Below are 14,317 nucleotides of genomic sequence, written 5' to 3'. Positions count from 1 at the left end.
TGCTGATTTGCTGCTCAAGAAACATTTCTGATTATCATCAATGTTGAAAACAGTTGTGCTGCCTAATATTTTTTTGTGGAAACCATGTTACATCTTATTTTTCGGGATTCTTTGATGAACAGAAAATTCAAAAGAACAGCATTTATTAAATTAAAAAAAAAAAACATTATAAATGTCTTTGCAGAAACTTTTGATCAATTTAATGCAACCTTGCTGAATAAAACTAGTAATTGCTTAAAAAAAAAAAGGGTAATTTATATAAATATGGTAATGTAATCCATACACTTATTTATAAATATATTAATGTATAATCTCTGGATTGGATTTATAAATATTATTAAAAATAATAAAAAAAAAAAAAGTTAAAGGGGTAAAGGAAAACTTGAAATCGCATCATATGACCCCTTTAAATTAATAAGTTTACATTATGTTTCTGTGACGTTGCTGCATTTGTCCCTGAAGACTCACAGTATCTGTCAATCTGTTCAATTCATCTTCCTTTATGAAGCTCTTTCAGTCTGTCAGAAAACACGCTGGGAGGAGAATAGAAACGAATAGAGCGGCTCTCGTACAGCTGATGTGTGTGTGTGTGTGTGTGTGTGTGAGGTGCAGCAGAGTTCTGATGAGAACCAATTAGAGGAGACACCGATAAAAAATGATGATTAATTACAGTGTGAGAGCGACACAGCAGTAATAGATACTACGGTAAAGAAAAATGAAGCAAGAGAAAATGAGGAGAGAGAGAAGAGAGACTGTAGCCGGGGGCCGTTCAGGAACAGCAGAGGCTTTTAGAAACTCACTGCCCAGTGTGTGCGTTGCTGCATTTGTCCCTGAAGACTCACAGTATCTGTCAATCTGTTCAATTCATCTTCCTTTATGAAGCTCTTTCAGTCTGTCAGAAAACACGCTGGGAGGAGAATAGAAACGAATAGAGCGGCTCTCGTACAGCTGATGTGTGTGTGTGTGTGTGTGTGTGTGAGGTGCAGCAGAGTTCTGATGAGAACCAATTAGAGGAGACACCGATAAAAAATGATGATTAATTACAGTGTGAGAGCGACACAGCAGTAATAGATACTACGGTAAAGAAAAATGAAGCAAGAGAAAATGAGGAGAGAGAGAAGAGAGACTGTAGCCGGGGGCCGTTCAGGAACAGCAGAGGCTTTTAGAAACTCACTGCACCTGATCCAGTGTGTGTGTGTGTGTGTGTGTGTGTGTGTGTGTCAGGACTGCAGATATAGAACTGCTTTAAATCATTAATCACTTAAGAGAAATGAAGTTTACTATTAAATATGGAGGGACTTGAGAGCAATATTATTTTAATGGTAGTTATTGTATGAAGATGAGTCGGATTGATGCATTCTTCTCTCACTCTTAACTGAAGTTTAGGTGGAAAACAATAAGCCATGATTTTACCACAGTTAAGCTCACAACAGCAATATAAGAGTTTTTGTACCATTTCATTTATTTCATTATTCTATACTTGGTTGCTTTTTTAATGTGTATATGAACAACAAATAAGGCACTTAAATCAGGCTGAATGAGGTGAGTTTGATATGAGCACACACTCCTATTATAATATTTATTTGCTTTGGGAGGATTGAGGCGTTTTCCCACAGGGGTCCATGTTACAACATCCCCGGAGCAGCAAGGGTCCTGCTTCAGGACACAATAGCCGGGGTCAGAGGAAGGACAAAGATCATTAAACCATCAGCTGAATCACTAAATCAACATCCTTCAGCGTCCCACATGAGACTCCAAACCGCCAAACATATGATTACTGCTGTGATTGTGTGGAGATCAGATCAACAAGACAAAAGAAAGAAACGATGACTTGGCTTATTGTAGTTTTGAAAGGTTCACTAGTTCGTATTTTTATTTCTTTTTTGGAGTTTGCTTTTTAACTTCGATATGGTTTTTATTTGGTTTCAATTGTTCATAAATTACTTTTTGTCACTATAAGTTTTACTTTAACAGCACAGGATGTGATATATCAGATTAGCACATCTTGTGTAATTAGATACATTGATTTTGTCTGCAATGCATGCATTTATGCATTTATTTGTGTATTAATGCATACATTTATGCACTTATTTTATGCATATATTTCTATATCCATGCATGCATTTATGCACTTATTTATACATTTATTTGTATATGCATGCATACATTTATGCACTTGTTTATTGCATTTATTTGTTTATTTATGCATGCATGCATTTATGCACTTATTTATGTATTAATTTATACATGATTGCTTTTATTCGCTTATTCATGTTTATTAATATTATTATTTTATTAATTATAAACACATAAATGCATGCATGCATGCATGCATAAATAAATAAATGCATGCATCCATAATGCATTTATTTATGCATGCATGCATTTATGTGCTTATTTGTACATTTATTTGTTTATGCATACTTGCTTTTATTCACTTATTTATGCATTTATTGATGCATGCATTTATTGTTTAGCAACCTCTCGTTTTTACTATTAATTTAGTTTTCACTGCTGGTTTTCATCTTTGGAACGTTTTTTTGGTAACGGTAATAATCTTGGTGAGATGTGGAAATAGGAAGCATGTGTTCTGCAGTGGGCGGCTGTGCTCTCTTTATATAGCACATGTATATTAGTAAATGAAATCAAACTCTTTCCAGTGATTATTATCATCTGATGCAGGCCACTCACACACACTCAAACACATTGTCCTCTTCAGCCTGACCACGTCATCTCTCGTTTATTTAATTAGACGAGCGCTCGTCTTCCCACGCCGGTGAGAGGTTAACCGCCTGCTCAAAAGCGTCAGTCTCACGCCAAATAAATCGATCGCACGTCTGCAGCCTGCGGGGGGAATGGATTACCATAACATACATGTAAGACAGAGCAGCACTCGTGTTCATATCATAAATCATTTTTCATTTCCTAACTAATGAGAGACCAAATCGTTAGTGCCTAGTTAATTATCCGTGGCTCATGAGCGCACATGCAAATAATGAATGACAGATGAGTGTGTGCTTTATACTATGGAAAGCATCGCTGTTAGCATCGCTTACACATGGGTTAGTGATTTGAGGCGAACGTGGCATATTTACAGACCAGAATAACACAGAGGGTGGGTGAGACTATATCCAGAACACCCCTAGCAACTGCATAGCAACGCCCTGGCACCCATCCACCAGCACCTTAGCCTCACATTGTTTTTTCCTCAGAGAATGTCCCGCTCTAGTGCTCTTTGAAATCTCTGTGGTGTGTGTGTGTATTTTTGAGAGCTATGCTTTCTAACAGCTCAATGCAGGTCTGCTCTCAAAATAAGCAATTATCTGAGTGTGACTGCTACAGAATCTCTCTCTCTCTCTCTCTCTTTCTGAAGCGTTTCATTTATTTATTCCTGCGTGTTGCGTGTGTGTCTTAAAGCGCCGCTCTCTTCTCTCAGAGGGAGGTCCCGCGGTGAAGCGCTGTAGTGCTCCTTCATTAATCTCTATTCAGTGATTCATGCTGTCGCTCTCTAGCTGGGTTCAGATGTGTCTTGTGTGTTTCTTCATCTGAGTCCTGCTGACTCCATCACACACACACACACACACACACACACACGTGTGAATATTCCTCCACCGCTCCTGTAGGTTTTCATCCGTGACAGAGGTCTGGGATGTCAGGACAATATATGTAATATATTAAATCTATTAAAAACTATTTAAAGATGAATGTGTTACATTGTTCTGACCTTTTTTTATAGTTTGAGTTTATATCTCACAATTCTGCCTTTTTCCTCGCAATTTTGAGTTTTCTTACAGTTTCTTTGTTGCAACTCTGACCTTTTTATTGCAATTTTGAGTGTTTTTGTTTTATTTCTCACGCTTTTCTCTTGGAATTAAGAGTTTTTTCGCAATTGAAAATTTTGAAATTCTGACTTCTTTTCTCAGAATTGCGACCTATAAACTCACAATTGCGAGTTATAGAGTCCAATTCTGAGGAATAAATCAGCTCACAGTTCTGACATTTTCTGACAATAGTGAGTTTATATCGCTCAGTTCTGACAAAAGAAGTCAGAATTGCAAGATGTAAACTTGCAATTGCAAGAAAATAAGTCAGAATTTTGAGAGAAAAAGGTCACAATTACCTTTTTTATTTTTTATTTAGTGGCAAAACCAAACGTCCATAGTTCCGAGCAAATAAAATTATAAAGTGAGAACAGACTGACTGAAACTTTAATGAGAGTTAAGGGCGAATGAAAGGATGCGTGTGAGACGCGCTTCAGAAGGACGTGGTTTTGTAAACCCTTATTAGAGAGCGTCCTTCACTCTCTGCAGTGTACATGCAGCGTCCCAGCTCTTAAATAAATAATATCATATTAATAAAACAGGAAAATAACAGAGGAGAGGTCAAGAACGGCCTCACGGTCACCTGAGAAGATGCTTTACATCTTAAAGTAACCGTCTAGCATCACGCAAGCACCATGTTTGCACAGGCAAACCCTGCTCAAATCTAGTTAAATGTTCTCTCATATTCATGTACGTGCTGGATTTTGTTAAATGTCATTTGTCCTTGTGTTGCAGTATAACTATGAAGGAAGTGACATCAGCGATCTTCCCGTTGATCTGTCTGTGGTGTGGAACGGAAACTTCATCATTGACAACCCTCACAACATCCAAGGTAACCATGGCGACCACTGCGTAGCCGGTAGCCTAGCAACCGCCACAGGATGCTGCTGGAGAGAGATGCAGCATCTATAAATGTTTTAAAGCATCGTTTGCTTGTGTAAACAAGCACGCTTCACATTCTCTACAGTTTGTAAGCAGGAAAAGCAGATGCAATGTGGTAATAAATGAATCCTGTCCTTCAGCTCTGCAGGCATGTTGTTGCTCGTGATTCATAATGCTGGCATCAGTTTGAACTCATGCTGTCATCCGTTCACAGTCAAATGTGGGATATTTCTACTTCATATCTCTTACTTCTGACCCACACACACTCTCACACACACACACACACACACACACACACACACACACACACACTCTCTCTCACACACACATACACACGCACACTCACTGACACTCACTCTCACACACACACACACACACACACACACACACACACGTGTGAATATTCCTCCACCGCTCCTGTAGGTTTTCATCCGTGACAGAGGTCTGGGATGTCAGGACAATATATGTAATATATTAAATCTATTAAAAACTATTTAAAGATGAATGTGTTACATTGTTCTGACCTTTTTTTATAGTTTGAGTTTATATCTCACAATTCTGCCTTTTTCCTCGCAATTTTGAGTTTTCTTACAGTTTCTTTGTTGCAACTCTGACCTTTTTATTGCAATTTTGAGTGTTTTTGTTTTATTTCTCACGCTTTTCTCTTGGAATTAAGAGTTTTTTCGCAATTGAAAATTTTGAAATTCTGACTTCTTTTCTCAGAATTGCGACCTATAAACTCACAATTGCGAGTTATAGAGTCCAATTCTGAGGAATAAATCAGCTCACAGTTCTGACATTTTCTGACAATAGTGAGTTTATATCGCTCAGTTCTGACAAAAGAAGTCAGAATTGCAAGATGTAAACTTGCAATTGCAAGAAAATAAGTCAGAATTTTGAGAGAAAAAGGTCACAATTACCTTTTTTATTTTTTATTTAGTGGCAAAACCAAACGTCCATAGTTCCGAGCAAATAAAATTATAAAGTGAGAACAGACTGACTGAAACTTTAATGAGAGTTAAGGGCGAATGAAAGGATGCGTGTGAGACGCGCTTCAGAAGGACGTGGTTTTGTAAACCCTTATTAGAGAGCGTCCTTCACTCTCTGCAGTGTACATGCAGCGTCCCAGCGCTTAAATAAATAATATCATATTAATAAAACAGGAAAATAACAGAGGAGAGGTCAAGAACGGCCTCACGGTCACCTGAGAAGATGCTTTACATCTTAAAGTAACCGTCTAGCATCACGCAAGCACCATGTTTGCACAGGCAAACCCTGCTCAAATCTAGTTAAATGTTCTCTCATATTCATGTACGTGCTGGATTTTGTTAAATGTCATTGTGTTGCATGTTGCAGTATAACTATGAAGGAAGTGACATCAGCGATCTTCCCGTTGATCTGTCTGTGGCGGAAACTTCAAACTTCATCATTGACAACCCTCACAACATCCAAGGTAACCATGGCGACCACTGCGTAGCCGGTAGCCTAGCAACCGCCACAGGATGCTGCTGGAGAGAGATGCAGCATCTATAAATGTTTTAAAGCATCGTTTGCTTGTGTAAACAAGCACGCTTCACATTCTCTACAGTTTGTAAGCAGGAAAAGCAGATGCAATGTGGTAATAAATGAATCCTGTCCTTCAGCTCTGCAGGCATGTTGTTGCTCGTGATTCATAATGCTGGCATCAGTTTGAACTCATGCTGTCATCCGTTCACAGTCAAATGTGGGATATTTCTACTTCATATCTCTTACTTCTGACCCACTGAGGCTTAGAATACAACGTTAGCTTGACACTTTAATTGATAGATATGTCAGGGGTTTTCAATGTTTTGTATGCCACTTATGCCAAAATATGATCATCTTAAATTTAAAGGCCAACTATATGGTTTCTTGTATAAAGATTATAGTGTGAAAAATGTTTTGTTTCTATTCATTTAATATTACATAATACATATTTGCTCATTATAGGACTGCACTGTTAAATGCTTATTTATTTATTTTAATCTTTATTTATTTAGTTATTTACTTTATTTATTTTTTCATTTTATTTTATTTAATTTTTACATTTAATTTATTTATTTTAATGTTTATTTATTTGTTTATTTGATTTATTTAATCTATTATACGTTTATGTATTTAAAAAAAAATGTTATGTGTCTTTATTTGTATATTTATCTATATTTATTGTAATCTTAGTTTTTTTTCTTAGTTTAGTGTTATAGGAATTTATTTATTTTTATTTTTATTGTTTCTATTTCCCTGGAATCAGTTTGGAAAACTCTTGACTGTGTCATTGAAAATCTGAGTTTCCTGGAAAGTCCAACATTGTTTGATTGAGTTGAGTTGAATGGGATGCAGAATGACAAAGTTTCCTTGTGTCCATGAATCGTAAGCGAAGCTCTCTTCCTCTCTGCAGCGCACCTGTATAAGTGTTATGCGTTGCGGGAGAGCTGTGGTTTGTGTCTGAAGGCCGACCCCAGCTTCGAGTGCGGCTGGTGTATTCAGGACAGGAAGTGCTCTCTGCGGCAGGAATGCGCTCAGCAGGAACACACCTGGATGCATGCGACCGCCGGAAACAGCCGCTGCACGCACCCGCGCATCACCAGGGTGAGTCACTGCAAACCAGAGGTCAAAGATTAACTCTAAAAACCTTCTATGCACGTTTTTTATTTGATGTTTTCTACAGTTTATTTATTTATTTACTTTTCTCACCATGAATATAGCCATGGTAGCTGGCATGGCACTAAACTATAAAAAAATCTATAAAAAAAAAATGAATGTTTGTTTTTCTTTCTTTACTTTCAAACTTGTATTGAGACCTGTTTATAAATCTATTGCTAACAAAAAGGAAGTTTTAAGGTATCCCTGTGGTTTCCACTAAAATAAAAGCTAAAAAATTATTATTTGTATTATTATTATTATTGTTGTTGTTATATTGTATTATATTAATAGTAGTAATAGTGTTAATAGTAGTAAATATAGTTTATTATTGCTATTATTGTACTTTATTTAAATGTAAAAAAATTAATTGCAATAGTATATTTTAATGCAATTTATTGTTGTTGTCATCATTTTTAATTTACAGTACAATAATATTATTGCAATAGTATTTTTTTTCTTCATTTTTTCAAATATTTTTTATTGTTTTAAATAATAATAATAGTACTACTAATAATAAAGTAAATATGTAATATTTATTATTATATTATATTAATAGTAGTAAATATATTTTTTATTATTATTGTTAAAATTGTACTTTATTTCAATTTTAAAAATTAAATACAAATTTTATTGCAATAGTATATTTTAATGCAATTTATTATTATTGTTGTTGTCATCATTTTAAATTTACAGTACAATAATATTATTGCAATAGTATTTTTTTGTTCTTTTTTCCTTAAATATTTTTTATTATTTTAAATAATAATAATAGTACTACTAATAATAAGCAAATATGTAATATTTATTATTATATTATATTAATAGTAGTAAATATATATTTTTATTATTATTGTAAAAATTGTACTTTATTTCGATTTTAAAAATTAAATACAAATATTTTATTGCAATAGTATATTTTATTGCAATTTATTATTATTATTATTATATAGTCATATTTAATGGGGGAGGGGGCAGGTTTTCCTTCTTTTCACATGCTTGACAAACGCTTGATATCTGACAGGTTTTGACTTGATGTTACAGGCGCTGATAAGTTTTCTTCTTTCTTCCTCACTCTCTGTTATTCTGTAGATTTTCTCTGCGGCGTTACATCGAGTTCCAAATTTTCCTGCCAACGGAATATTAACTTTTAGAACATCTACTTACTAAATTTACATCCCCTCGTGTTAATTAAACTCCTCCTTTGTTCTCCTCGTTCGATTTCTCATGCTTGCTCTCTATCTGTGCGGCGCCGCTGTCATCTTTTACTTATTAGATTAGGTGTTAATTTAATTTGGAGAAGAATGAATTTATCACGTGGATTATTAGCACACCATAGGCGCTCCGAGAGCCATCTGTTCAGAAGATGTTCACCTATTCTCTCTCTGTTCCTCTGCTTTACTCTCTCTCAAGCTGCGCTTTTGTATTTTCATCCGTCTCTCTGTAAAAATGTGTGAATGTCAAATGAAAGCGGTCCCTCTGAAACCAATTACCCGTTTGTGTTTGCTTCTGCGCTTGGGTTTCATGTGATGCTGTCATTTGTGTTTGTCTGCCGCGGATGCACTCGCTTCTTACACTTCTGATTGCATAATAGTTCATGCAAAAAAGTGTAATTTGCATATCTGTCGTGGTGCAGTTGTTTCCTGAGACCGGCCCGCGGCAGGGAGGAACCAGACTGACCATCAGCGGAGAGAATCTGGGCCTTCAGTTCAAAGACATCCAGAACGGAGTGCGGATCGGGAAAGTGGCCTGTCAGCCCATCGAGGAGGAATACATCAGCGCTGAGCAGTGAGTGTCTCAAACAGTTTGTTTATACAGACATGTATGTGACTTAAGACTGCTTTTGTGCTCCAGGGTCACATATTAAATGAATTTTGCTGCGGTTGATGGGTAGTTGTGTGTTATTTTAATTAGTAACTATGAGTCTGTTTGAGTGAATGATCTATTATGTTTGTGTCCTGAAATAGCATCTGATCTGCGTTTAGTCTCGTCTAGTCTGAATGTTGACTATCAGCTTATTCTGGCCGAAAACTGCCTACGTAGAAAGGAAGAGAGTGTCTGACTGATGTGTAAAGTGTCCTGTGACAAACCAACAGAAATCATGTTTGCACAAATCACTGGAGTGATAGCAGAGCTCTCAAGCGTTTTCTATTATCATTAGTATGAGATGCTGCATTGTCAATTGCAAAATAATGTTTTGCGTTTTTAATTTGTGAAATAAAATGAGCAAAATAATTTACTAATAAAGCAGCATCTCCATCATGGCTTCAAGAGAATGCAATCATCACTTTTGGAGAAACTGGTGCAAAATAGAAATGGAGAACTGAGGTACTTTACTAGAGTGTATTTATGCACATTTTGGAGATTTTAAGTGTTTTTCCTATTCAGCATTCAACAATTTGCATGAAAATGTGTGCATGGAAACCCAGCTGTTGAAAACAGCCAATCACGTTTGTGTTTAAAGGTAACCATGGCAACAGTAGATTGTTTTATTATCAGCATTGGATGTTACGTCATCATTGTCACTATTTTGCATCAGTTAATTTTGCATATATATTCGCTGTTTAATTGTGCATGCTCATTTACACTATTTTTACATTATCAAGTAATCTTCAAAACAAATTTAATAGCAAATGTAGTCTCAAAATAAATATTCACTTGCTGCATATAAAATGATTTACATTCTAAATTAATTTAGATGAAATATTATAGAATTTTTAACATAATTTTCCAGTTTGTCTGTATAGGTCATAATTTTATTATCTTTAACTCATCTATAAATCACCTTCTCTTATTAAAAAAACACCAGTGACATCTGTTTGTTGCAGTTTCTGGATGCTGTGCCTTTCATTCATACTTCCAAATGCATCTTTGATGTGACATTTTTTGCGTCCTGGTACTGAATGCAGTGACAGTGACTTTACAGTTTACTAATAAATCATGGCAGCGCTTCACACTTCCAGGAAATAAACAAACAGCTGTGTTTTTTCATTGCTAACACAGGAAACTCTGTTCCCATCTGTCCTAAGCTGGAAGCTAGAAACGCTCCTCACAGACCCTCGTCTCTCTCTGTCTCTCTGCAGGATCGTGTGTCGGCTGGCCGATGCCACAGGTTACCGTGTGCAGGACGCTCAGGTGGAGGTGTGTGTGCGCGACTGTCTGCCGGAGTACAGGGCCGTGTCTCCCAAAGCCTTCACGTTTGTGGTGAGCTTCACTCTCAAACCGTGTGATTTCCAGTAGCGGCTCCTGACCGTAAATTTAGGTGGGGTAGATTCTGGGTCGTAGCGCTAGTTTGTAATAAACTCAACAAAGTTTACAGTCTTGATACAGTCTAATCGCTGAACACATGCACACACACTTTTGGCAGAGATCGAATGTCCTTGCGTTATTCAGCCTGTGGGCGGCACACTAATGTTGATTGACAGGCTCGAAATACACACACATAAGCTACGTCCCAAATGACGCACTTATACACTATGTACTCAACCATGCAGAGTATGAATTATATAAGATTATTCTGTCATTCATAATCGGAGTCTGATAGCCCCTCCCCCTTCGCTACGTAATTAAAGCTGCGACAGTTGAGTGCATGAAGTGTCCAACATTCCACACTTCGTTTTTGCGGATATTTAAGTGCATCATTCCGGGTATTTAAAGGTCACTTTTTCTTTATGGAATTTTCAGTGTGAACGCACTACTCGCACTATTTATACTACAAAACGTCATCGAATAGTGCATAAGTACGTGATTTGGGACACAGCTATAGAATGCCATGGATTTATTGCCTTAATATTGTCTCCGAATGTTGATTTAGAATGTTATTAAGTGAGGAAACGAATATCATGTCTCATCTCAATACAAACACAACAAAAATATATAAAGGCTTTTCGCATGAGCACAGTTAAACTAAAGGATTAACACTTTGATTAATTTAAAACACTACTCTATATAGGAAAAACAGACATGCCAGCTAGTTACTGACCTGATGCAGACACATGTAGCTGAAGCTGACTGATATCATCTTGTCTGGAGATAAGAAAATAAGCGGGGCAGTCTCAAAATTAGAGCGTGCTGCAGTTCCATTTTTCACCACAGATTTACATTGTATCATTTGTGAGGCGCTGTTGAGTTTGTGTCAACTTTACGTGCCTTTTTAGTATATCACGTGAATTTTTATATATCCTGCGCACTTTATGACTTAAAATGATCAAGAAAATCTTTGTTGCAGAATGATGAACACATTTACTGTTTATTATTTATTCAGTTTATATAGAGTTTATATACGAGGAGTTCATTTGCAAAAACCGATAACATTTTTATTTTATTTTTCAGAAATCACGTTTTTTTTTGCGCATTCCAAGTAATATCAATCAAACTGCAGTTGGGTTGTTTTGATTAAGTAATAATAACTTAAACAAATACAGGTAATTTACAAAATTAAGGTTCATTGAAAGTATGTTTTTTTTACTTATTAAAGTTTGTTTTATAGCAAAAGCAGATAACTCCACATTTCATGTTTTAGAGTTTAAAAAACACTGGTTTAATCTTTGTAATCTCCTCAGATGACTATGTAGACGCCTGACAAACGTTGTTGTTGTTGTGATCATAAGCTGTATGGATGTGATTACACGCAATACACGGAGCTTTTCCCTCACCATTGTAACGCGCTGCTTTTGCAAGCTTCCGTGAAAATATTTCAGCTTTTTTTTTCCTTTTTCGCCCTGAAGAAGATATCACAGGTTCATCAAGTTCGTCGAAATTATCCATCCTCGATCACTTTTAGTCAGCTTTGACGAAACTCCTCTCAGCTAGCACGTCTTTTCAAAGTGAAAGTAGCCTTGTCACCTGACCTGAATACAGTGTGCTGATTCACTAAAATGGACTTATCAGCTTCTGTTCAGTGTTGCCAATTCCGCGGTTTTCCCGCGAAATTGAGCTACTTTCAGTGTCGCCAACTAATTTTTGCTAAATGATGTCACTGCGCGATGACGTCATTACGTAATCACGACGCAAAATTGTGTCGCTACATCAAATCTCAGCAAAAAATATATTTTGTGTTCATTTAGATTTGTTCGTAAAATAATATAAATGCATATTAAAATGTAAATAACCATTTTTATTAAATTGAATTATTGAAAACGTACACATTTTTGAACAATTACAATTTATTTTTTGTTAGCTAGTAAATAACTAAAACTACACATTCTGAACAATTATATTTTTAAGTGGTGTATTAGTAGTTAGTTAGTATATTGCACTCTAAGACAAGCTACTATGTTATAATGAAGGAATTTTCCGTATGGATTTTTCCACTGGTTTTTTTACCTGCATTTTTAATTACACATTGTAATTTGTGTTTTCAGGTTATAACGGATAATGGATAACGGATAATGCCCTGGAAAATTACTAGTACCTTTTCCATTTTTGTAGATATTTTTCTTACTAACTGATGAACAACCGCAAGTGCAAGCTACTAACAAAGTGTAACATAAATGAACAATTATTCAATTATTAAATTATTTAATAATTATTATTATTATTAAATTGAACAATTGAAAAAAAAAAGAAGCTAGGTGTGTACTACTAGGCATCTTTGGATTTCTCTTTTTGTGCCATTTAGATGGTAAATGTGTGCCTTTTTATCGTTTGAGTCACTTATCAAAAGTTGCTAAAAGTTGCCAAATGAATTTTAAAAATAGCTAAATTTGTTGCTAGGTGCTTCTGGAAGAAAAAGTTGCTACAGTTTCCTTGGCGGTGATTGGTGGATCTCTCTTGGCGCGCTTTTGGCTTTTGAACGTTCACGTCACAAACTGCCAACTTGCAAACTTATGTTTTTTTTTGTAATAGTCGGTGTGTTTATTTTATTCGATTTTAAAAATAAAAAAAACCCGGTAGAAATTGGCATTTTGAGTTACATGAGGACACACACATTCATGTAGAGACATAATGAAGTTTAATAACAAAGACATGTGAATTTTCCAAGGATTAATGGCCTTCAAGGGAGAAACCAGACATCGTCGCCAATTATTTTGCAGGTGAGTGGCATTACTAAAGTGTACATATTCGTATTTATGCATTTAGGCGTTTCAACGATAATGTGATTGTTATCGCCTTAAATTGATTTCATTCTTTCTGTTCGATATGATTTGTTGAAAGCTGAACGCATACTGTGATATGGACAGTTTCCACATATACCCACACGAAACTTTATTTCGAAACCATTAACGTTACTGCAAATAATATCTCGCAGATCAGGCAATTCGCGAGTTTTAACAATTAGAAGAACCGACTCTTAAGAATGATTTGTTCGTGTATTGGACAGTGTTGCCGACTAGTTTTCAGGGGAAGTTGCTAACGGAAGGTTGATTTGTTGCTAAAAGTTGCTAAATGACGTTGTGACGTCATTGCGTAATCACGACGCAAAATTGTGTCACTACATTAAATCTCAGCAAAAAAATATTTTATGTCCATTTAGATTTGTTCGTAAAATAATATAAATGCATAATATAATATTAAAATGTAAATAACTATTTTATTAAATACATTGAATACATTTTTGAACTATTACAATTTAAGTTTTTTTTTTTTTAAATAACTAAAATAACTAAAACTACACATTCTGAACAATTATATTTTTAAGTGGTGTATTAGTAGTTAGTGCACTCTAAGCACTCTAAGACAAGCTACTATGTTATAATGAAGGAATTTTCCGTATGGATTTTTCCACTGGTTTTTTTACCTGCATTTTTAATTACACATTGTAATTTGTGTTTTCAGGTTATAACGGATAATGGATAACGGATAATGCCCTGGAAAATTACTAGTACCTTTTCCATTTTTGTAGATATTTTTCTTACTAACTGATGAACAACCGCAAGTGCAAGCTACTAACAAAGTGTAACATAAATGAACAATTATTCAATTATTAAATTATTTAATAATTATTATTACTATTA

General features: G+C 35.4%; 1 protein-coding gene across 1 annotated transcript in view; it reads left to right on the top strand.

Moving 5' to 3' along the window:
• LOC107666667 (plexin-A1-like) overlaps positions 1–14,317 on the top strand; it is a 74,054-nt gene that overhangs the window by 24,298 nt on the left and 35,439 nt on the right. The window contains exons 7-10 of the mRNA XM_016458086.1: positions 4,557–4,653; positions 7,120–7,310; positions 8,998–9,149; positions 10,445–10,565. Of these exons, the coding sequence (XP_016313572.1) occupies positions 4,557–4,653; positions 7,120–7,310; positions 8,998–9,149; positions 10,445–10,565 (561 nt within the window). The remainder of the gene's footprint in view (positions 1–4,556; positions 4,654–7,119; positions 7,311–8,997; positions 9,150–10,444; positions 10,566–14,317) is intronic.

The sequence above is a fragment of the Sinocyclocheilus anshuiensis genome, unplaced genomic scaffold (genome assembly GCF_001515605.1).
Source record: "Sinocyclocheilus anshuiensis isolate Anshui unplaced genomic scaffold, SAMN03320099.WGS_v1.1 scaffold91, whole genome shotgun sequence".
Lineage (NCBI taxonomy): Eukaryota > Metazoa > Chordata > Actinopteri > Cypriniformes > Cyprinidae > Sinocyclocheilus > Sinocyclocheilus anshuiensis.
This window is presented reverse-complemented; position numbering and strand designations above follow the sequence as displayed.